Raw genomic sequence first — 24,709 nt, 5'->3', positions numbered from 1 at the left:
ATGTCGCATGCTGTTTGAAAAATGGCAGGAGCAGATTGATTGGTACTTTACGTCTTTATATCCATCCAAGGCTTAGTAAATAGACCCCTTAGTCTAGAAAGGATGTCTTTTGCACTAGAGAAATTGTTGTCTTTATCTAAGCCAAAGATACGTAAGCAGCAGTTTATGGAGCATCTGTCTGGGTTTTCTAAGTCTGAGGTTTCTCGGAAGAAGGATATCATCAGGAGGATTCTGATTTAAGGAACCAGTATCCTTAATAGAAGACCGACCAGATGTTCAGTGAATTAATTACTTTGTTAAATCAGTGTGTCAGGTTTTGGACCTTAGGGAATTCAGGAGATTCCCTCAGACGATTTATTCAGAAACCTTGATTAAAGAGGAGATCTGTGTTTCCTCTTCACAATTATCAGAAGTGGTAGCTGAACCATGTCTGAAATCTTAATTAGTTTCAGATCTCAAGCAGGATTCCTGCTATGTATCCAAAACTTAACAGCGAGATACCCTAAAGAGAACATTCACCATGGAGAATATTCTTGTAGCTTGTCTATCTACTGTAGGCCATGGCTTTACCTGTTTTGGATGGGGCATCCTAAAAGAAGGCTTAGGCCATAAATGCGATAGTATGTAAAATCTATTTATGTATCTGGCAGGGCAGCTAAGAGGCCTAATTATAGCTTTGGTAGCCAAGGCAATGGAGTGGGCTGACCTCTTGATAGGTGTATCCAGTCGGGCAGATGTGTATCGCAGTTATTTTCTGACGCAGAGAAGCTCAGGGTAGGAACAGATCTGATTTAAGGTGGTGGTGGCTATGTGGGATCCCGACAGAATACCGGCATCAAAATCCCGACAGCAGGCAGAATTACGGCCCCAGAATCCCGACTGCTGACATCCCAAGGGTTAGGCTGCGGGGAGGGGAGGGTTGGGTATAGGCTACAAGATGGAAGGATTAGGCTGTGGGAAAGGTGGTTTAGGATACGTAATCGTGTTGGGATGCCGCTGTCTGCATCCTGACCGCCGGCATCCCGTACCCAACTCTGCTATATACATTCTTGTTTTAAATCTTGGAATGCAGAGGCAGAATTTTCTAGGATGTTTTAACTTTTTGAAGGAAAGTTATTGTCTCAAAGCTAGATTCACCTTTTAAACCTGGGCAATCATCTTCCTTTCGGGCCAGGGAGCAGGATCCTGGTTCTGAGGTTGCCTAGTCAGAGGAAGACGACGGTCAACAGCTTGACAGGAAGGGCATACACCCAGAAGTTCTGTGGTGGGGGCCTGTCTTCTGTCCTTCAGGGACCAGTAGAGATGGTCTTCAATGGGGTCTTCCCACAAAAAGGGTACTTTTCAATTAAGTTCTGTGTCATTTGGCTCTTTTGGATTTGGGAGTTGTTATCCCAGGACCAGAGTCAAAGAGAAATTGGATTTCATTCCAAACTGGTTTGCTCCAAAATCAGAAGGGAGTCAGACCCATTTTCAGGAAGGAATCTAAATAAAGTCCTAAAAGGAAAGGAGGGCAACCATTTTTTTTTTGTGGCATGCATAGACATTATGGATGCCTACCTTCACGTACCCATTTGGGTCAGGGCTCTTCTTTTTGGTTTAGCGCTGACCCTAAAAAAATTTTTAAGGTCATGACAGTTCGTGGCAGACCTTAGATCTATGAGAATACGGTTTATTCCCTATTTGGACCATTTCCTTTTCAAAGCAGACTCAAGGGATGCACTTTGGCATATCTGCTAAGAGCAGTGGACGTTTTACAGCCCCGTGGCTGGGTTATCTAGTGGCAAAAGTACAAGATGTTTGCCAGTCAGTGCCTGAGCTTATTAGACCATGGAATCAATACCCAATTAACCAGGGTCGTCTTGGCATCAGAAAGTATCTGAGGCGGAATGGATGACGTCATCAAGAGAGGCGCCAGACATTTCTTCTTAGGTTTTTTTCAGCTGATATAGTACTTTTTCTGTTTCTACTATTTTTCTTTTTTTTTTTTAAACAATTTCTTTTATTGAGACACCGCACATAAACACAATCAAATACATCAAAATAACAGTCACGAAAAATATAGATATACATAGAGTACAGTAGACATATAGATCATAATTGTTGTGGACGTAATATAGTAACAGTGTGTCTACCTAAGGAGAAAGAAAAACCTAAAAACAAATCAAAAACCATAGATACGTACATATAGATTATGATAGCAGTATTCCACCATGTAAACACTGCATATATCCTAGTTATCAGATCATATTGTATATCAGATAATTTTTGAAACTTTCAGCATTTGCCAAATACAAACAAAAACAAATATAAACAAAAAAAAAAAAAAAAGAGAGCTCTCTCCCAAACCTCCCCCCCCCCCCCCCCCCCCCCCCCAAAGGAACCACAGCCACCTGCATCTGACGTAAACACATTATGTCGCGGTAGAGTTGATGTCTATTGGTGGATTATTCCCAATAGTCTGGAGTAAAAACCAAGATGTATCCTTCACACTATAATATATTTGGCGCCTTATGTTGAGGGATAATGTAGATATATATGATTCCCACATATCAAAAAATTTCTCCACTTTCTTTTCCTTCTCCAAGACTACCTCTACCCAATCCATTCGAAATATATTGTATAATTTTGTCTTAAATAACACAAAAGAGGGGGAGGAAGTCGAAATCCACTCCTGCAATAACGTTTTACGAGCAGCCACGCTAATTGCCAATAACAGTCTTCTGCTTCCTTTGCTAGCCCTTATATCTGCAGGTATAATGCCAAAAATAGCCCACTCTGGAGTGAAAGGGACATAATTGAGTAAAGCTGACTCCGCATATCGCTTGATCCGTAACCAAAATCCTCGGACTATAGGGCACGACCAAAAGCAATGATATAAATCCGCATTATCTTCTCCGCACCTATAACAGGAATGAGAAGCCGAACGTCCCATTAGAAAAATTCTATGCGGAGACAAATAGGCTCTGTGAAAAATGTTTAGAAACATCTCCACATATATTGTTGATGTTAAAGATTTACAAGAATAATTTAGGGCAGTCAATAACTCTTCAACTGTATACAAGGGAAATTTTTGAACCCACTGCGAAAGTCCCCTACCATTGGACGCGTGATCCAGAGATATTTTAAAATATTGATAATAATTAGAAATAGCTTTCTTGAGTATTGGAGGTTTGGAAAGAAGGTCATCTACTGGATTATTCCAATCTTTCGCCACAAACATCTGGATTACTGAGTTGATATAATGCTGTGTCTGCAGGAAGGCCATGGGGAACCCCAACAGAGTATTATACTTTTCTGCAGCTTTGCTAAAGGATAAAACCCGACATGCTTCTTTATCTACCAAACATCCTATTCTCTGAATGCCACCCACTCGCCATATTGTGAATGGATATGTCGCCTGCCCAGACTGAAAATGCGGATTTCTTACGAGAGGAAGAAATAATGATTTGTGCGAGTTAAGGCCTGCCTCTTGTCTTATTAAATGCCAAACTCGTTTTGTATTCCACAGTAATGGGTTATTTTTAATTGTGGTGGGTAGTTCCTGATCAGGGGAGTGAAGAAATGTAATCAAATCGCCCTGGTCTAAGAACTCTCGCTCAAGTGAAGTATTGGCATAATTCTCTGATCCATTTATCCAATCCGACAAATAACGGAACATAGCTGCTTTATTGTATAATCTAATGTCTGGAAAGCTTATTCCTCCATTCAATTTGGTTTGTTTCAATTTTAACAAACTAATCTTAGGCCGTTTACCATTCCATATAAAGGATCTAAATATCTTATTTAAAAGACTCAGATCCTTGAGTAAATTTGCCAAATTGCTGGGAAGCACAATACCTAAGTATGTAATCCTGTCCTTGGCCCATTTAAGTGGAACATCACTAGGTAGACGTGGCAATGAATTACTGTTCTCATTCACTGCTTTGATCATGGTTTATGCTGTGTGGCTCTGGATCTATGTGTTCGATGATACAGAATTAGCTGATCTATTTCCTTGACCAGCTTATGTTTAGATTGTGTGTGTTTGCTTGTGTCATTACCATGGTGATGGCTTGTTTCACTTCGTATCTGTTAGCGAGTGGCCTGGACGCAACGATGTCTGGCGCCTCTTGATGACGTCATCCACTGTGTCCCACGTCTCTGGCTGGCTGCACGCTTCGCAGCACCTGTGTGAGTGTTTGTATTTTGGTGTATGTATGTATGTATATGTATGTGTATGTATATATATATATATATATGTGTGTGTGTGTGTACTGTATTATGTCGGTCCCTGAGCAAAATCTCGCAATAAAGAGATTGAAATGTTGGAGTTCATTTGACCTATAGTTTCATCTGTGTTCAAGTCCTATGAGTGCCGTGTATGTGTAGATATGTATGTGTGTGTGTGTGTGTGTGTGTGTGTATAATATATATATATATATATATATATATATATATAATTATACATTTCAGGTTCGAAACAGTCCAGGAGATTGTTTTTTAAGGTGCGCTAATTAATGGGCGACACATGTTGCAATTCTATTGTTTTTGGATTCCTATTAATTATCATGCTTGTCGCACCCAATTAGACTAGGTTTTGCCACGTAAAACTGCTAAACCTGTCTAAAGTCCTGGTTAGGGTGACCAAACAATGGACTTTTCACACGTTGCTGCTTGCCTCCTCAGAAGGGGGCGTGCAGAAATACCAGCACTGGCAGCTGTTCACTCCCGCATGGCGCAACAATTGCAACAAATATTAGTCTTCAGAGATGGGAGGCTGTTAGACTGAATTGTCATTTTTTGGCACTCTGGTCCAGAAGACCCACTGTACCTGCCCTTTCATGTCTGATCTTGGAAGCTATGCGGTATTGGGCATGGCTAGTACCAGGTGGGAGTCACCTGGTAATACCAGGGGCTGTAGATAGGAAACTAGACTATCATTGATTAGAAACGTTGTTAGTTCTTGCACAAACACATTGTGCTTTCTTCAATCTTATTTATGGATGGCCTGTAAGGATTTAGTCAGACAACTCTACAGCAATAGCATACATAATTCTTCACAAAGGGACAAGAGGTCCCTGCTGTTGTGTGAATCTTTACTGATATCTTGGGCAGAGGGTTTTTTCCCCCTCAGAAATAGGGAATTGAAAGGTGGACTTCCGAGTCGCTAGTGCGTTCTTCCAGCGGAAGGGTTTCTGCTGTCAGGTTATGAGCTGGGTTCAGCCATAGATAGACCTAGTGGCATCTCAGTTTTACAACAAGTTGACCAAAATGCAGAGTCAGGGATCCAGTAACCTTCCTGATAGATGGTTTATTGAAATTTTCATCTAGCTTAATTTTTCTACCGATGCTTCCTCAAGTTCTCAGGAAGATATAAATAAATCCAGTAATATTGGAAGCACCAGACTGGCCAAAGAGAGTTTGGTACTCTGAGGTACTAAACATGACAGTGGGTCCAGTTTCAGTTGACTTCCACTTCAACAGGACCTGTTGTCTCAGGGGCCACTTGTTGTCTGGTGAGCCTTCGGTTAAAGTTAGTGGCAGGGCTCTTGAAGTCAGATTCAGTAGATCAGACGGGGTATAGCCAGAATGAAAGTGTAGTCAGACAATTATCATAGTTTGGAAGCATTATATTGCATGGTGTAATACGGAGGAGGTTTCTTATTCCTCTCTTTCTATGTGAAGGTCTTTCTCTTTCTCCCTTTTATTAGGTTCCTTTTAAGGTACAGGTATCTGTTCTATCTATCTAGGAGATTGGCTCTGATCCCAGAAGTAAGATTAGGCATATTACATATGCAGTCACCGTATAGGCATCCCATAGAGCCTTGGGATATAATCTTGTGCTGTCAGCTACCACCCTTTGAACCTTTGCAAGAGGTGGACCTGAAGCAGGAAATGGAAGTTTATTTTCCTTTTATAGCTATTTCATCAGCTAGAAGAGTGTCTGAATTAGCAGCTTTATTTGGTCGTCCTTCACTTCTGGTTAAAGGATAGAGCTATAATATGTACACTACGTTCTTTCTGTCTAAAGTGTTGACATTTCATCTTAATCAGGAAATGGCTTTACCAATTTATGCAAATCAAGCAAAACAATGGATCAGAGTCAGTTGTCTCTATTAGACATTTTAAGTATTTGGTGAGAAAAACCAGTCTAAACAAATTGATCGTTTTCTTTGTGACCCTAAGAAATAAGTTAGTCTGCTTGGATGCTGGCAATCGCTGGATGGATTAGGGCCACAATTCAGAAGGCATATGAGGGCTGAACTACCTATCCCAGTTAGGATCTCAGCTCACTCTACTCACTCAGTTGGAGCTTTGTGGGCATCATGGCATGGAGCTTCCACAGAACAGTTGTGTAGAGCAGCTACATTGTCCTCGGCTCATACATTCATCAGATGTTTTATTTATTTTTTATAGTTCATGACTTTGCATCCAGAGACATAAAATATTGAGTTCAGCCTAGGCCAGAGGTTCCCAAACGCGGTCCTCAAGGCTCCGCAACAGTTCAGGTTTTAGAGAGATCCATGGTTGAGCACAAGTGACTTAATAAGTACCTCAGTCAATTTGATTTAACCACCTGTGCTCAACCATGGATATCTCTAAAACCTGAACTGTTGGGAAGCCTGGAGGGCCGCGTTTGGGAACCTCTGGCCTAGGCTAAAACCTATCCTCCCCTAGGGGCAGTTTTTGTGCATCCCCATGGTCAGAGTGTCTCCCAGATGGGACACTACGATCCCTCCCTTATTGGGTTGTTAATGTGAGAAGGATGCAATCCTGTCTTTACTCTTCAAGTTGTCCTTAGGACATTTTAAGTTGAAACTTAGGTACCCTAAAAAGTTAGTGCTAGCTCCTCAACCCCCACTACACTCCATCGTCAGTGTACCCCAGATGGACTCGGGGGGAAAAAAAGAGATTTAATGGTAAGTACCAAAAATATCTTTATTATGAATCCATAAATTAACATGAGGAATGACTTACAAAAGTGTTTTTTTTTTTTTTTTCCGCTTGTATTTTCAAAACATATTTTTAATGTATTTTTTAGTGTGCTGTCAACCAGTATAGATACAGGAATTAATATTAAGAAAATGGGAGGATTATACATCAACTTTGATGCAGAAAAACGAAATCCTGGCCCAAGCTTCCTCGATAAAATGAAGAAGGAAAGTAAAAAAAAAGATGAGGTAATATATTGTGGTTCTTATTTATAGTTTGGTCTTGTGCTCTGCATGCTGGTTTTTACTGCTATGTACAACTGGGCCAATTTATTATTCCATCAAGACTATATTCCTCACTCATTATATTCACACACAAATGCACTTTTCTGACAGCTGTGCTCGTAATATATAAAACACTTTTTACAAGCACATGATGTCATGCTTCCTGCATGCAGCGACAATGATTTGTCCTAGATGTTTGTACAATAGCATCATTTTTATCTATACAATTGTCACTTTACCATGTGGCTGCCGCTGTGATCTGTGGGGTGCTGATTGATAGATATATATCTATCTATCGAGGCATTTTTAGGAGATATCCCTCCATTTTTGATTGCTAAAACAGCCCCCTTAGCAACAATTCTGTCCGGGGTCTGTACCTGGAATTTGAGTGATTGCATTAGCGATCACTTTACTTCTTACACATCGCATCCCATGTCCCTGCATGTATGTGTTTTTGGTACATTTGCTGTGATATTTATAGGGTCGAATTCCTGATACAGTATATACCACACAGTATGCATCAGTGGTCAGAGTCCCCTCAGGCATACCCCTTTATATGCCTCATCCTCAGAGCCCCCTCAGTCATGCACTTATCTATGCCTCAGTCCTAAAAGCCCTCTCATGCCCTTATATGCCAGCTGAGAGGCGGAGCTGTAGAGAGGGCCAGACCGGCTGTGACGTCTGCAGACTGTGCAAAGTATTTCTCACCTCCAAACAGAAATGACAGTAATATGATGTTGTGTGAGTAGCCTTATTTTCAGATAAAATGGGATTTATCAGGAATCTTTTATGGCTAAGTGAGAGCATGTACTATAGGACATGCCCAAGCTGATAATATTACTTGAAATATGAGTTGGGCATTCAGTGTACCGATGTGTCCTTGCTCATCTAGCCTCAATACGCCATGCAGCGTGACATGACTGGCGTGAGTGAGCCGTCAGGTCTCGTGCTAATCTGCTAGCGTCAGGTGTCTTTTTTTTTTTTTTTTTGCTGAAAATGTGATTTAAGGTGCGTACACACGGGACCGTTTCTCCCTGAACGAAAATCGTCCTGTGTGTCCCCGGCAGGGGTGTGCTCTGAACAAAATCAATAACTATTTTGTTCAGTGCCGGGCTCCCTCCCTCCATCCCCGAACATGTTCAACCTGACATTATCGTCTGGTTGGACAAGAAGTTTGGATGATCGAAAACTACAAATGGGAGCGCGCATTTGTGGTTTTCGTTCATCGTTCTACCTCAGAAAAATTGTCCCGTGTGTACGCACCATAAGACACAATGCGATGTGTCTAGGAAGCACCAGGAGACTGTGCTGATTCATTGATATGTGACACTTGTATATCCGTATGCGACTGAGACTGTAAGTGGAACTTGGTGTGGAAAAAGCTGTGGTTGCTGCATACTAGCACTTTACATGCTGATCGAGAGACTTAGGGCCGTATCCAATTTGGAGCGAAAAACTTTTTCGCCGATGACGTCATTTTCGCCGATTTCACTTATCCCCATTATTCAAATTGTATGACTTTTCAACAGTGCGAAAAGTCAATGCATCAGACCCGGCGGAAAAGTATTACCAATGAATAGGTGGCGAGAAAAAGTGCAGAATTGGGGTTTTGGGGTACAGGCTTCCAAAAACCACCCTGCACCCCTTGGACAGGCCAAAGGTAAACTATGTAAAAAACATTTTAAACAGTACCTTAGGACACCCCCAAAAAAGTGCTTTTATTTTAGGACGAAAAAAAAAAAACAAAGTTGGGGGCCAAACATCTAAACTAGCTGAATAGATTCTGGGGGGGTCCCCAAGTATGCCCCAGGTGTTTTTTTTTATTGCAGGTAGTTGCGGCAGGTGGATTTTTCTCGGGTTTTTTTTTATTTTATTTTTTAACTTCATATTAGCAACTTTAAAATATGCTTACACCCATTTTCATGTACCCCAATTTTTTTTACCAAAAAAACCTTCTTAAATGCTATTCTTCACCACCTTATAAAAACCGCAAATTAAAGACCCCACATACCTTTAACAGGGCTATTCGGGGGTACCCATAGTGAATCCCCATGTCAGAGCATCTTTTGGGGGGGTGTCGGGCTGATTTCCCCAAAAATGACAGGACTTTTCGCTGATTTAGTTTTTGCAGGGTCCCATTTTCGACTATTTGGAATTTAATACGGGGATAAGCGGGGATGCGCGCGATAAGTTTTCGACGGCAAAACCTCCGATGACAGCGAAAAGTCCGCCAACGGACTTTTCACTCCAATTTGAATATGCCCCATAGGGGGGAATTAAATTCCCCACAATAATTTTTGTGCGGTAAAAACGGGACAATGCTGCAATGCTTCTTTTTCGGGGGGCAGGGGGGGGGGATGACATTTTAATTACCCTCCCATTTTTACTGCACGGTGAAAACACATAGGATCTGGGATAACTTTCCTAATCCATGTATTATGGAGGCTGCGAGAAAACTGCTCTTCCTCCGGCAGGTAAAAAAGAAATCCCCAACAGTGATGACTTTCTGTCAGCAGCCCAACACACACTACTATGTGCTAGGCAGCAGTCTCCTCTCCTCTGCGGGGATGGGGAGGAGGGGGGGTGCGATCACACTCATCGCGGCCCTCCTGGATCTGGATTGTGTTTTTTTTTTTTTTTTTCCTATGCCGGTGTCGCTACGCCTCCCGCTATTGGGTCATGCCCCCTGAAAAGATCAAAGTCTTCAGGGCTAATTGAATTACCCCGGGGAATCAATTAGCCGACAAAGTACCACAGCTAATTGAATCCCCCTCATTAGTTGCACACAGATATACAAGTGTCACATAACAAATTAATCATCACAGTTTGCTGGTATTTCCTAGTTACATCACATTGCGAGTTAGACGCATGTTTGGCAATAAGACACCTGACGGTAACAGTCTCATGGGACCAGCCACGCCGAGGTTGGCTGTTTGGTGCGACTGCAGCAAAAAAAATGTTTGTGGACACATCTGTACATTATGTTCTCCCTGGGCCAGCATCCTCTACTATCCCACTGCTCTCCTGCTGTGATGGACTGCATAGGCCGTGTACTCTTACAAATGTTCTCTCGGGCATACTCTGCCTGATATCCCCCATTCACAGATCAACACGATACTAGATATTTCACTATGATCCATAAAAATTAAGCATTCTGGAATCTTTGACCTCATATCGTCCCGTGTGGTCTCAATTTGGCTGGAAACAACTAGATCTGTGTGTGTTTTTTTTGTTAATCTCATTTAATCCTATTTTGTAATATTTCATTAGCTCCTACAGAAAAGCGTTATAACTCCTGACTTTGAAAAGAAAGAAACTGTCCCACCATACACGGAGAGTCTGAACAAGCTTAAAAAACAGCGCAAGGTGAGTTTTCACACCAGGGAATCATACTTTCTATCTCTCTATTTGTTACCTTGTTCTTAGTCACCCGGATTGTATATTGCCACAGATGTGTACACATACCCTTATCCTCAAATTGCCTCGGACTCTGCAACTAAGCCATGCCATGCAGTCCGCTACACAGTTTTGTACCAAATGTGCTTTTTTTTTTTTTTTTGCTTCCTAATTTGACACAAGTACAATGCACTAGTAACCTGGACACTGGAGCTGTCATTTAATGCAACGGCTGTGTGCGATGTGGACGCTGACCTTGGTTAAAAGCTGTTGGAACGAGGACAGATAGATCATCTGCTCCATGCTACGCTACTCGTGGCAGAATGTCTAAGTTGCAAAATGCATCTTGCGCCATATGACTCAAAAAGGAGGGGGTGTGTGAAGTGAAGACCTCTGTCTAAAGAATATTTTTATTATTCATAATGTTAAACTCCTCCACCTTATTACTATTTACCTTTTACTGTATTCAGATTCTTCAGATAACTATAAATTGAAGAACCCTCAAATAGTGGAGCACCTGGTTATAATCAATTGGTAGAGCTCTACAATAGGGCTATGTTTATGACCGATTATAGGGAAGTCTGACCCCATGAGACATTAATATTATTATAAATGTTTCTCTTTAGCATTTTACCTTCTGAAACTTGCTGTTGTATACTATGCAGAACATTGTTTACTGCTTTTCAGATCTATTCCAAGGGTATTGAGTAGCACCTAGAGGTGTGTGTGTCTACATTAAAGTGTATCAATCACTTGCTTACAGTGGGTGCTGTACGTAAACTCTGCCCATAATATTCACATGCTGGGGGAATGAGTCCTGCTTCTACCTTTTGTTTATCCATGAGACATGTGATGGCTTTGTTCCTATTGCTTTTATACTGGGATTTTATTTCATTTTAAAACTGATGGGTATTTATGTTGAGTGTTTTGTATATTTTGTAGGAGGAACGAGAGAAAACGACTGGGCGGGGTTGGTTTGACATGAAAGCTCCGGAAATGACAGCAGAACTGAAGAATGATCTTAAGGCCTTGAAAATGAGATCTGCAATGGATCCAAAACATTTTTATAAAAAGAATGACCGAGATGGCTTCCCCAAGTACTTCCAGGTTTGGCCATATGAGTTGATAAAGTGAAATAAATCCTGTTAGATAATTCTCTAGGTGTATATATTATATATATGTAGATTGGAGACTGGAGAATGTTTGACCCATGAAAATAGTCCTACATTATTCCAGGTACACATGTAATCTACAGTAAGTGGACTTACTTTAAATTCTCAGGCATAAAATATTGTAATGTTAATGTATGCTTCAGGATTAGTGATACTTATACTGTCACTGAGAGATTCATATTATAGTGATCCCTGTCCGTTTATGGAGGCTGTAAGCATATTTGATTTGGGTTTCCATTTTCATATGTCCTATTAGGAGTGTATTGGAGAAGGAGACCTCTCCTTACAACTTGCCTATAGTTAATGACATTTGTCTAGTTCTACTACAAAAATATAATTATATAGTCCACTTCAAAGAAGACTGTCGCTGTGGATATTACACTGTGATGAGGAATCATCAACCCTCCTATACTTGTTGAACTGCATTTACCAGGAAAGTGAAGCAATAGTTGCTGAAGTATGACGTGTTGACCATTGTTAGATTGTGCTGTGTTTTATATAGTTTTTGTTTCACAAGTAGTAAGATCCCTTATTGCCTTAGGTGGGTACAGTGGTGGACAACCCTGTAGACTACTACCATTCCCGAATACCCAAGAAGCAGAGAAAAAGGACCATTGTGGATGAACTTCTTGCAGATTCCGAATTTAGAAGGTAACCTAGACATGTTTTTTTTTTTTTTTTTTTTTAAACATTAAATTTTTATTATTTCAAAATTATAAGGGTAGGATCTGGGATACAGAAATAAAAAAGGGAAGGGATCAGGGAAACAGAAATAAAGAAGTAGGTACAATATTTGCATAGAAAGAAACTAACAAATATAGCCTGGTAATATTAATACAGTCTGGAACAGGCAACTGTTTTCATCAATTAATATATAATTACATTATTTTGATTTAGTAATTGCAAACAACTAAACTGATGAGATGTAGACTACTAGCTAAATTAATGTCTTCCAAATGGACAGAGCCATATAAGGGACAAAGCAACTCTCCCCGTAGCCTCCATTGATCAACTTAAGTTTGGTTATTTATCCAAAATTTAATATTTTGTGTCTCAGGGTTTGGGTTTTGAGGACCAGTATTCAGACCAGTTCTGCCACTTAATTAGCGGATTGGATGATGTTGGGGAATAACTTACTCCAGCTGTTTCAAACTCAAAATGAGTTTGGACTTTTTTTTTCTATATCTTCCAAAATGGGGATTATAGGAGATCTCCAGCGTTGGGCTAACATTAATTTAGTGACTATCAGGACGTGTCCCATTAAGTAATGGTCGTTGGAGGTCATATCGTCTTTGTATATATGAAAGATAGCTATAACCGGATGTGAAGGGAGAGTGATCTTTACAATTTTTGATATTAAAATAAACACCTCTTTCCATAGCGAAGTGATGTAAGGGCAAGTCCAAAATATGTGGAGTAAAGAGCCGACATGGCCACAGTTCCGCCAACATAAATTGGAGTGGGATGGTGAGATAATATGCTTGAAGCAACCGATAATATTGTTCCATATGCGACATACATTTTGAAACTTTAGAACTAGTTTTATATATTAGACTGCAGTCCTCTTTAGAGAAGATATAAGAGAGATCTGTTTCCCATTTCAAAATTGTTACAGGTTTGTTAAATTCTGTGAGAGTCGTTAATTGAGAGTACCACCATGTAATGGCTCCTTTGTTATTAATTTTATTCAGTTGATTGACTAAAGGTTTAGGGAGATCTTTGATGATGTATGGGGGTGGAGTTATACTTTGTAGCCAATGTCTGATTTGTAAATATTTATAAAACTCTCTAAAAGAGGTGTGGAATTGTGCATTAATTTGGGTAAATGGTTGAAGGGTGCTGAATGTTGTTATTCCTTTAAGGGAAAAAATACCCTGGGATTTCCATGTCTCAAAACTTAAATTTGGTATTAAAGCGGCCAGTCCCTCCAGCGAGAAACCCGTGGAAGGAAGACTAACTTCTGGTGACGCATTAACCATTTCTAACCAGGCTTTCCTGGTTGTGGAAATCATCGTACATTTTTCGATCCACGGGATCCTAACACGAGATGGTAACCAGAGACAATCTGTGAGTGGGAATGGAGTAGCCATATCCCATTCCAACTGGACCCATGGCACCAATTTCCCCTTTGAAAACCAAGGATTCACTTGTGCTAATAGGGATGCTATTTGGTACTTGTGAAGATCCGGGAATCCCAGGCCTCCCTCCGTCTTAGGTAAGGACAGTGTTTTCCTTGCTTGCCTAGGTTTCCTATCCTTCCAAATATAGGAAGTAAAGAGTTTTTGGATCTTAATGAGTACATATTGAGGGATTAATATGGGCAATGTTCGAAAAAAAATATAGTAACTTTGGTAATACAACCATTTTTAAGGCAGAAAGTCTGCCCATCCATGATATATCGGACATCATCCAATCCTTAAATAATGACAGTTGTCGTATCAATGGTAGATAATTAGCTGCTATTAGACTATTGGTAGTGGCCGTTAAGTGAATTCCTAGATATTTAATAGAATGATCCTACCAAGCATATGTGTAATTTGCTTTAAGGGATGCCAATAAGTGTTGTGGGAAGTTAATAGGGAGAGCCTCCGTTTTGGAGCAGTTTAACTTATAGTAAGAGACCCCAGAGAATTCTCCCAACAAACTATGTAGAGCTTCTAGGGAGTTGATCGGATCTGTTAGTGTCAGCAGGATGTCGTCAGCAAACAGGCTTGTTTTGTACATTTTGCCAAAGAGGATGGGGCCTGCAATGTTATGGTCCTGTCTGATGGCTTCTGCCAATGGTTCGATCGCCAGAGCAAACACCAGTGGGGATAGGGGACACCCTTGTCTCGTACCATTTGTAATCAGAAATGGGGTGGATAGTATGCCATTGACAAAGACTCTGGCCGACGGGGAGGAATATAATGCAAGTATTGACGTAAGGAAACTGCCCTTTATTCCAAATTTAACCAATACTGCTTTTAAATATTTCCAATTTAGTCTATCAAACGTTTTTTCTGCGTCTAATGATAGCAGTAGGAGAGGTTGGTCAAGACTGGAGAATGATTCAATAATATTGATCACCTTCCTCGTATTATCAGGTCCCTGCCTCCCTGTCACAAATCCTACCTGATCTTGATGTATTAAAATCGATAGCAATGAATTAAGTCTGTTTGCTAAGAGTTTGGCGAATATTTTAATATCCGTATTGAGAAGTGCAATTGGCCTGTAATTAGCCATAGATGTCATATTCTTACCTGGTTTGGGGAATGCTACTATTCTCGCCTCTAGCATTTCTCTCGGGAAAGAGCCCCCTGACGAAACATCATTAAACGTGTGAGAAGATGGGAGACAAAGTATCTTGAAAGCATTTAAAGAATTTATTTATATAACCGTCTGGTCCCGGAGCCTTATCCAAGGGAAGGGATTTAATAACATATAAAATTTCTTCCCTTTTCCTTCATCCATGATGGAAAAGTGGGAAACCCCTCCTCCAGTAGATGCGTCTGTCTCCCGTCTCTCAAAGAAAACAGCACACCCAGTACCAGGAGCTACAGTTCTAAAAGATCCGTCGTATCGTAAGTTGGAGACAACGTTAAGATCTATTTATACAGCAGCGGGTGCTCAACTCAGGCCCACACTTGTTACCGCTTGGGTTAACAAGGCAGTGGTTTCCTGGGCCGATCAATTGATTACAGGATTGGACTCAGGTAATTCCAGAGCAGAGTTACATCTACTAGCAGACCACATCCGTGAATCTGCAGTTTACATGGGAGAAGCTTCAAAGGATATCAGTCAGATTAGTGCTCGCATATCTGCTTCGGCGATTTCGTCCCGCAGAGCCCTCTGGCTACGCGCTTGGCAAGCTGATGCAGAATCCAAGCATGCGGTGGAAAGTCTACCATTCACTGGCGACATGCTGTTCGGGCCGGAATTAGACAAATGGATATCCCAAGCCACAGGGGGTAAATCTTCTTTCCTCCCGTCAGCTGCACCGGCTCCCAGAAGAAATTACACAGGACCTTCGTTTAATTCCTTTCAGGCGACACATTCCTTTCGTGGTAGGAGACCAGAGGTGCGCCCCCGCAACCAAGAGGTGGCAGAGGTAGAGGTCGTCCACACACGGTTGCTCATAGACCAGAGCCTAAACCAGCTGAGAAACAAGTGGCATCTGCAGTGGGAGGCCGCCTGCAAAGATTTCAACGAGTTTGGAACCAGACTTCCATGGATCCGAAGACTAATTACCCTGGGGTACCGAGTAGATTTCGAGACCCCCCCCCCCCCCCCCCACCTCGCTTCTTCACTACAAGTCTGCCAATACAGACAGAAAGAGCCAAGGTTCTACAGGAGGCTATCCAGTCTCTAGTAGTATCTTCTGTGATAGTTCCAGTTCCGGAACTTCAACGAGGTATGGGGTTTTACTCAAACCTATTTGTAGTATCCAAGCCGGATGGCTCGGTCAGGCCCATCTTAAACCTAAAGTCCTTTGAACCGGTATCTGAAGATGTATCGTTTCAAGATGGAGTCTCTAAAGTTAGTAACAGCGAGCTTGGAACCAGGGGAGTTCCTATTATCCCTGGATATCAAAGACGCATATTTCCATGTTCCCATTTGGGAACCACACCAGGCCTTTCTGCGTTTCACCATTTTGAAGGATCATTATCAATTTCGGGCATTGCCGTTCGGGTTATCCTCGGCTCCCCGGATCTTCATCAAACTCATGTCAGTCATGATCGCTCTCCTTCGGTCATCAGGAGTGAACATAATACCTTATTTGGATGATCTGTTACTCAAGGCTCCATCGGTGCCTCTTCTATCAGATCATGCCTTACTGACATATCACATTCTAATCCAACATGGTTGGATAATCAACTTCAAGAAGTCGAATCTCAGTCCGTCCCAGAAACTTTTATTTCTGGGCATGATATTGGATACGAAATCTCAGAGGATTTTTCTTCCAACAGACAAGGCCAAGGATATCCGACTGTTGGTTCAGCTGGTCCTCAAAACAAAGACTGTCAATGCTTCTTTGTCTGCGTCTCTTGGGGAAAATGGTAGCTGCTTTCGAGGCACTACAGTTCGGCCGGTTCCACTCCAGGGTGTTTCAGCTGGACCTGTTAGCACAGGGGTCAGGGTCTCATCTGTTCCTACATCGACAGATCCGTCTGAGCCCGGTTACCAGAGTAGCCCTTCTTTGGTGGGCACAATCCAGGAATCTGTTAGTGGGAAAACTGTTCGGCATGTGGGACTGGATCATCATAACCACGGATGCCAGCCTTCGAGGATGGGGCGCAGTAGTCCTCGATTATCACTTTCAGGGTCGATGGTCCCCTCTAGAACAGAAGTGGCCCATAAATGTGTTGGAACTCAGAGCGATTTACAATGCTCTGTTAGAGGCAACAGAGTTGCTAAAGGCTCGTCCTGTAAGAGTTCCGTCCGACAACGCGACGGCTGTCGCTTACATCAACCGCCAAGGAGGGACTCGGAGTCGCATGGCTATGCGAGAGGTAACTCTGATCCTCCGGTGGGCCGAGAATCAGTTGATAATCCTGTCAGCGGTATTCATTCCGGGTGTGGACAACTGGGAAGCAGATTACCTAAATCGAAAGGATGTCCATCTCGGGGAATGGAAGCTTCATCCAGACGTGTTCAACACGCTGATACGTCGATGGGGATGTCCTCAGGTGGATCTCATGGCGTCACGATTGAATCGTCAGCTTCCAGTATACGTATCAAGAACTCGAGATCCGCAGGCGGAAGCAGTAGACGCTCTGACAAGTCCGTGGATCTACGACTTCGTTTACTTTTTCCCTCTGATTCCACTTCTTCCTCGTCTTCTAAAAAGAATAAAACAGGAGTCAGCCTCGGTAATTCTCGTGGCCCCGAACTGGCCTCGGAGAAGTTGGTTCTCGGACCTTCGGTCCCTATTATCAGACGATCCGTGGCCCCTTCTTCTGCGCCCGGATCTTCTACAGCAGGGCCCTTTCATACACCCCAACTTAGCGCAGCTACGTTTAACGGGGTGGCTCTTGAAACCGATATCCTAAGACGTAGGTGTATCCCAGACGCGGTTATTCCCACCATGCTACGCGCCAGGAAGCCAGTTTCGGCTGCGCATTATCATCGCATCTGGCGCGCTTATATCTCATGGTGTTCCAGTCGGGATCTTCCATCTAGGACCTTTCGCTTATCCCGGTTTCTGCTTTTCCTTCAGACTGGTCTGGGTTCTGGCCTTCGTCTGGGAACCTTAAAGGTGCAGGTTTCTACCCTTTCCATTTTCTTTCAAAGGAAATTGGCCCTCATTCCTGCTGTGCAGGCGTTTCTTCAAGGGGTCTTGCGCGTGCAACCTCCTTTTGTACATCCAATTGATCCTTGGGATCTTAATCTAGTTCTTCTGTTCCTTCAGTCGGCCATGTTTGAACCTTTGGAGGAGGTTGATCTTAAGTACCTATCTTGGAAGACTGTCATCCTCCTGGCTCTCGCTTCGGCTCGTAGGGTTTCCGAATTGGGGGCTCTTTCCTATAAACCTCCTTACCTAGTGTTTCATGCGGATAGAGCGGAACTCCGGACGATAGCCGCTTTCCTTCCTAAGGTCGTGTCGGCTTTCCATATCAATCAGTCTATTGTGGTACCATCGTTGGTGGAGGACTCTGGTTCTTCTACCTTGGATGTAGTTAGGGCTCTCCGCATCTATGTTGACAGGACTGCTTCCCTTCGTAAGTCTGAGTCGCTTTTTGTCCTGTATGATTCGGTCCGGAGGGGTTGGCCAGCGTCTAAGCAGACTTTAGCACGTTGGATCCGGCTGACTATTCATCAAGCTTATGTTAGTGCTAACCGTCGGCCTCCTTCGTAAATTTCGGCTCATTCCACACGTTCTGTGGGTGTGTCATGGGCAGCCGATAGAGGAGCATCTACGTCACAATTGTGCTGGGCGGCCACTTGGTCTTCAGTTCACACGTTTGTCAAGTTTTACAAATTTGATACGTTTGCTTCTTCGGCGTCCCGTTTTGGCCGCCTTGTTCTACAGGCGCCACAGAGCACTCCCGCCCGTGGTGATAACTTTGGGAAGTCCCCAGCGTAAGCACCTCCAGTGTCCCCTAGTGGATGAAAGAGAAAATGGGATTTTGGTACCTACCGGTAAATCCTTTTCTCTGATTCCACAGGGGACACTGCACGCCCACCTCTGCTCTCTATGCCTGCCTGTTCGGTTTTGTTCTGTATGTTGTATGATTCAGTTATTGTGTGTTCTTCTCTCCCTTTCACTCCGCTTGTTCTCCACCTCCTCTCGGTCTTCATTTTCTAAACTGAGGGCTAGTGGGGCATAGAGGGGGAGGAGCTCCACACTTCTAAATTTTAAAGTGCCAGCTCCAGCTATCCACGCCTCTATACCCCAGCGTAAGCACCTCCAGTGTCCCCTGAGGAATCAGAGAAAAGGATTTACCGGTAGGTACCAAAATCCAATTTTTGCTCTTTTCCCCCTTAACTTTCGTGCTAGCATTCAGCCTGCCCTGTCTCCCTGAGTATAGAACCTTTGGCATAGCTTAAACATTGTCTGATGAACTTTTTAAGAGCCAAAGTGTTCCATTCTGTTCTAACATTAAGTAGTTCCCTATAAATTGCGTCGTCATTCGGATTAAGTTTATTTTTAGCATCTAAATCTGCCAGTCGACATTCGATATTTACTTGTTGGTGAATAGACTCCTTATGTAAGCGAGCCGCTGCCTGAATAGCTGAACCCCTAAGCACTGCTTTTAGCGAACACCAGAAGGTAAATGAGGAGGTATCCTCTGGTTTGTTGGTTTCCAGAAACAAGGATAGGGCATCGGATATTAATTGTTTAGATTCCGTATGGGCCAGAAGATATTCTCCCAAGCGCCAGGGGCCCGGGGGAGGCCTCAATCTATTGATATCCCAATCTATGGACATTGCCGCATGATCTGACCAGGCAACTGGTAGGATTGATGATTGTTTAATATACGTTAAGGACCATTTATCTGCCAAGGCCAGATCAATGCGGGAATAGGATTTGTGCACCTGAGAATAATAGGTGTAGTCCCTCTCACCTGGATGCCCTGCACTCCACACGTCATACAACTCGTATTCACTAAGGATTCGTCTGAAGCTCTGAGAATGATTTTGAAAGGGTTGCGGATTAATTTTTGATTTGGATGAGGATTTATCCCACAGCGGATCCGGAGCTATATTGAAATCTCCCAATAATAGTAAAATCCCTTTTTTATATGTTTGAAGAGCTGTGCCAAATTTCCTAATAAAGGATATTTGTTTCATGTTTGGAGCATATATTGATGCAAGTGTCACTGGAACATTATCTAATTTACCTACAAGTATAAGATATCGGCCCTCCTTATCATTTATTTGTTTATCTATAATAAAATTACTTGTATTAGAAAATAGAATCGCCACTCCAGCTTTTTTGCTAGGACCATTGGAGGTATAGCAAATGGGAAATTTCAAATTAGAAAATTGAGGGGGGGCGGATTGTTGGAAATAGGTCTCTTGAATAGCGATGATATGAGCCTTACATTTAGCAAAATATCGCAGGGCGAGTCGTCTTTTATTGGTGAGAGTTGAGTCCCTTAACGTTAACAGACAATATCTTAACCATTTGGAAATATGATAACATTGCTTAGCATTAATTGTTCTGAACCTAAGTGTACCAAAGATGAGAACGGATTGCTGGTTATGTAAAGTACCTGAAAACTAGTCAAATTGGTGAGATATGAAACGAAATAAGTCAACAAAGTAATACGAAAAAATGAATAGTTCCATAAAGAAACTATCAGGGACCACCTTCTTAGGTGGTACATTGGGGTGAGTGGCCAATAGAACATTTGACCCCCGTCGCCCGGGGTCAGAATACGTTGCATTAAACTTGAGTATTCTATATAAAAGAAACAGAAAACACATACAACGACCTATATCTATCACTTAAATAGAGAAAAAGGTCTCAGATGTATATATATATATATAAAAAAAAAAAACAATAGGTACACACCCAGTGCTCCAAACTGTAAAATAAACGGTACATGAACATGACGCTCAATTCTGTGACTTAAACTGAAAAGGCAGCTCTATTCTATAATTTACTACCTCTATGCAAGTCGCCCTAATTATAAAGTGTCGCAGAAAAGGAGCATCAAACAACAAATCGTTAAATATAGCAACACTAGGTGGGCACATTGCTGTGAGAAAGGATACAGACATTCTGAAAGCAGTTAAGACCATTCCTGGTTTATATGCAGGTTGCTTGGTAACTTCTGTGAGATGTCTTCTAGATTCCAAGACACTAGAAGCTGGATAACGGCCGCTGGATCTGATATGACTGTGGTAGAGCCATTCCTATTGATTATCAATTTAGTGTGGAAGCCCCATGTATAATTGATGGATGCCTTCTCTAGAGCTCTGGTGACTGGGAGAAATGATCTTCTTGATGCTAGCGTTGCGGCAGAGAGGTCACCAAAGATTTGGATTTTTCCCATAGTGGAAGCATCTGCTGACCTTGCCGCACGAAGGATTGCCTCTTTAGTGTGGAAAAAATGTACCTGCATCAGAACATCCCTAGGAGCATCAGTAGGAGCATTACGGGCTTTAGGCAGTCTATGCACACGGCCCAGTAGAAAGTCCGATATCTGTGTAGTTGGTAGAAGTTTCGTAAATAAATCCGTCACATATGCTGTCAACTCTGAATTTGGAATTGTCTCCGGAATCCCTCGAAGCTTGAGATTATTTCGCCTAGACCTATCTTCCAGGTCTGCGGCCTTAATCCTCAGGGATGTGACCTATGACTGTAACTCTTCATGAAGATTGATCAGTTCATTATGTGACTTTACTACTTCTTCTAACTTGTTCTCCAAATGGTCTGTGCGGGACCCCAACTCGTCCACCGAGCGCTTACAAGATTTCAAAGCTGATTTAAATTTGGAAGTAATATCGTCCTTAAAGGAAGCCAAGAGCATCCTCATGGAGCCCATTGTGAGTGGGCATCATCTGCAAATTCCAGTTGTTTGGAGGCAGCTCGTGGGGGGTCGTCCGATGGGGCGCCTAAAGCAGACGGGTGTTTACTGCTTTTATTAGACGATGGGCCTGCTTTATCGATTTTTGAGGAAGGAGACGCTTTGAAGAACGATACTGGTGGAACAGTCGAAGGCTTTGGGCGTTTAGGTGCCATCATAAAAGAGCTGGAGGCCCGCTGTTATGTATTAGATATCAGATACGGAAGCTTGTACTGTTAATCAGTATATAGGTGGGCGACGGAGGGTCAAGTTGGAATTAGTGGAGGTGAGCCAACATATCGTAACAATGGTATTTATTACTTGGAAGGTAGCCTATCATAGACGTAGTTCTGGCAGCAATGGATTAGCTTTTGACAGTGTGCCAAGGTTCCTGAGCTGTTGGGAGCCCCTAATTCACAAAGTGCAGGCGAGGACGGAGGCTGATGATGATGTCTAGGAAAGTGTCGTTAGAGTTTTCAACACATGGAGCGGCTATGTAATATAGAGTGTCTCCGTCTGGTAATTCCAGTCAGCCAGGTGAGATGTTAGGGTGGTTCAAGCCTCTATAACTTAGAGTCTGCCCGATAATACAGGCCAGTTGACAGGGTTAGGGGCTATTTAATTATCCGGGCTTAGGTTGGGGGTCACCCTGCAGTGCGTCTGGTCCCCCTTGCTTCCAGATCTCGCCCCAGGTCGGTGGGTTTCACAATGTCAGTTGGCCTTACAGAGGGCCAGAGATTAAATATGTGCTCCTGTATGGCTCTGGGTCCCCTGTCAGCACTAAAAGATGGTGTAGCTGCAGTAAGTGTTAATTGGCAATATGGCGGCCCCCACACGATTCGCGGGTCCATCTGCGGTTACCACCGGGGGTCCCCTGGTGATAGTACTTATCTCACCTTGGGTCCCGTCTGACGGTGAGGGTCCAGAAGATGCTGAGGGGTCGCAGGTCCGACTTGCTGCGTCACAGCGACATGTAATATGGCGGCCTCCCGCGATTTCGTGGGTCCGTTCACGGGAGTCTCTGGGGGTCCCCAGAGAGTAAGTCTGGTCCCTCCTTGAGTCTGGGCAGGTCCGGAGGGTGCAAAGGAGTCGCGGCTCCGTCCAGCGGCCGCCGCTACAGCCCCGCTCCGCGGCGCTCCAAAATTGAGGCCGGGGCCTCTGGAAGTGTACTAGGCCTCAGCTGCTCCGGGGCCGCAAAACGTCCCAAAAGTCCGGGCGTGTGTTCAGCGGGGCTGCCGATTACCTCCCTGGGCTGAGAGGACCAGCTAAAGCTGTGGGGTCAGGCCGAAGTTGACTATTTTAAAGTTGGCCTGGGGAGCTGTGATTAAACACGTCTGCTCTCACCAGCTAGCAGGCCACGCCAACCTAGACATGTTTATAGTTTCCATTAATCACTTTGTATATTAGTTGTTCTAGGTAATCCTCGATTTGTGGTTTGCAATAGCCATTTCACAATGATTATTTATGCTGTCTATCTAGGAACCGCTTGTTGCAGAGATTTGTAAAACCTGAAGCATTAAAAGTAGTTGTGCTTATTTTCTGTAACCCACTCTGCTGTAGATAGGGCTGTTCAGTATTCCCTGAAAATGCTGCATGTAATGTGAACTATTTCAATATTGCTTTGTATATAGTAACTTACATTCTTTGTATTGGTGCTTTTACTTTGAAGACCATGTAATTTTCAGATTCAATATAACATTGGAGGAGATTTGTCAAACTTTCCAGAGTGGAGAAGATTCTCATAGCAACCAATAAGCTTCTACGTGTTTTATAGAATGAACTTGATAAATGGCAGCTAGAAGATTGTTGCTATTAGCAACTTCTCCACTCATTCGATAGTTTGATACATTTACGCCAATGTTCCAGTTACTATGAAAACTATTTCCAATCTATTTCATAGTATTTATGGTAATGAAAGTGTTTGAAGTATTTTTATGATAATTTGGACACTTGGTTAACACTGTTTTATTGGTGTATGTTCATGATGCCTCCAGCCTACTGGGCAAATCAAACCAAACCGCAGTCCCTATTCATATCTCAATGGAAATATGTGCTTGTTTACTGCAAATATAAATCGACCATATACAACTAACGCCTCAATCCTTACATTTTCCCCCAGGTTCAACAAAAAGAAGTACCAGGAAATCATTGCTGAAAAGGCCGCACGTGCAGAAGGCAAAAAGAATCGCAAAAAGAAGAAATTTCACACCTAAATATACCGTTCAGAGTTTCCTGATCTCTTCATTACCGTTTCCTCTTGTCCATGCTCTGTGTGACAGACTGTGTGCAGTGCTTTTGTATTATAACTTGCTGTCTGTGACGATGACCCAAATCATTGTGAAACAAAGATTTAGCCTAATTACTGTTAGGAGTTTTACAACCATGCACATAGCAAATATATTTTTAATTAGGAGAGCAAGGTAAAATTACACTTAAGGCTAACTTTAAAATATTGTACAGTTTGAGTACATATGTGCCTGATTGCCTCTGACTAGCTTATAAGGCAAGTCATCTGGTTTTAATGACCACATGAAAGCCACTGCATTCCATACTTGGTCATAGAAGTACTATACTTGGACCCTTGTTCATAGATAAATGCAGTCAAAACAGAGATACTAAGAAAATTATATTTTTACCATCAATGTCAAGGTATGGACTCTGATCATATGGAAATAAATATATATATGACCTGTTTTCATGGCATTTTGGAAATTATTTACCTTATTAGTATACAATGGCCCATACAAACTCACTTTCTAAATGTTGTGACCATTCTACCTGATGCCACTTCCTCCAAGTTCTGTGCAGTTTATATTTTCTTTCCATGTAACACAGTATTATTAGACTGGTTCGCTGCATTCTAGCAAACATATTCCATTTGTAGTCTTTACTCTCAGCTATATTAAAAGAAAGTAAAAGTAGATTTCTATTTTAATGGTGTCTTCTGCCA

General features: G+C 42.5%; 1 protein-coding gene across 2 annotated transcripts in view; it reads left to right on the top strand.

Moving 5' to 3' along the window:
• The window catches only part of DNTTIP2 (deoxynucleotidyltransferase terminal interacting protein 2), a 29,006-nt gene extending 4,554 nt beyond the window's left edge, over positions 1-24,452 (top strand). For both annotated transcript variants that reach the window (XM_088450447.1, XM_088450448.1), the window contains exons 3-7: positions 7,022-7,160; positions 10,467-10,562; positions 11,535-11,699; positions 12,306-12,415; positions 23,879-24,452. In XM_088450447.1, coding sequence (XP_088306573.1) covers positions 7,022-7,160; positions 10,467-10,562; positions 11,535-11,699; positions 12,306-12,415; positions 23,879-23,972 — 604 coding nt within the window. In that variant the 3' untranslated portion in view covers positions 23,973-24,452. The remainder of the gene's footprint in view (positions 1-7,021; positions 7,161-10,466; positions 10,563-11,534; positions 11,700-12,305; positions 12,416-23,878) is intronic.
• The last annotated feature ends 257 nt before the right edge of the window (positions 24,453-24,709 follow it).

The sequence above is a fragment of the Taudactylus pleione genome, unplaced genomic scaffold (genome assembly GCF_031769625.1).
Source record: "Taudactylus pleione unplaced genomic scaffold, aTauple2 ptg000518l, whole genome shotgun sequence".
In the NCBI taxonomy this organism is placed as follows: domain Eukaryota; kingdom Metazoa; phylum Chordata; class Amphibia; order Anura; family Myobatrachidae; genus Taudactylus; species Taudactylus pleione.
This window is presented reverse-complemented; position numbering and strand designations above follow the sequence as displayed.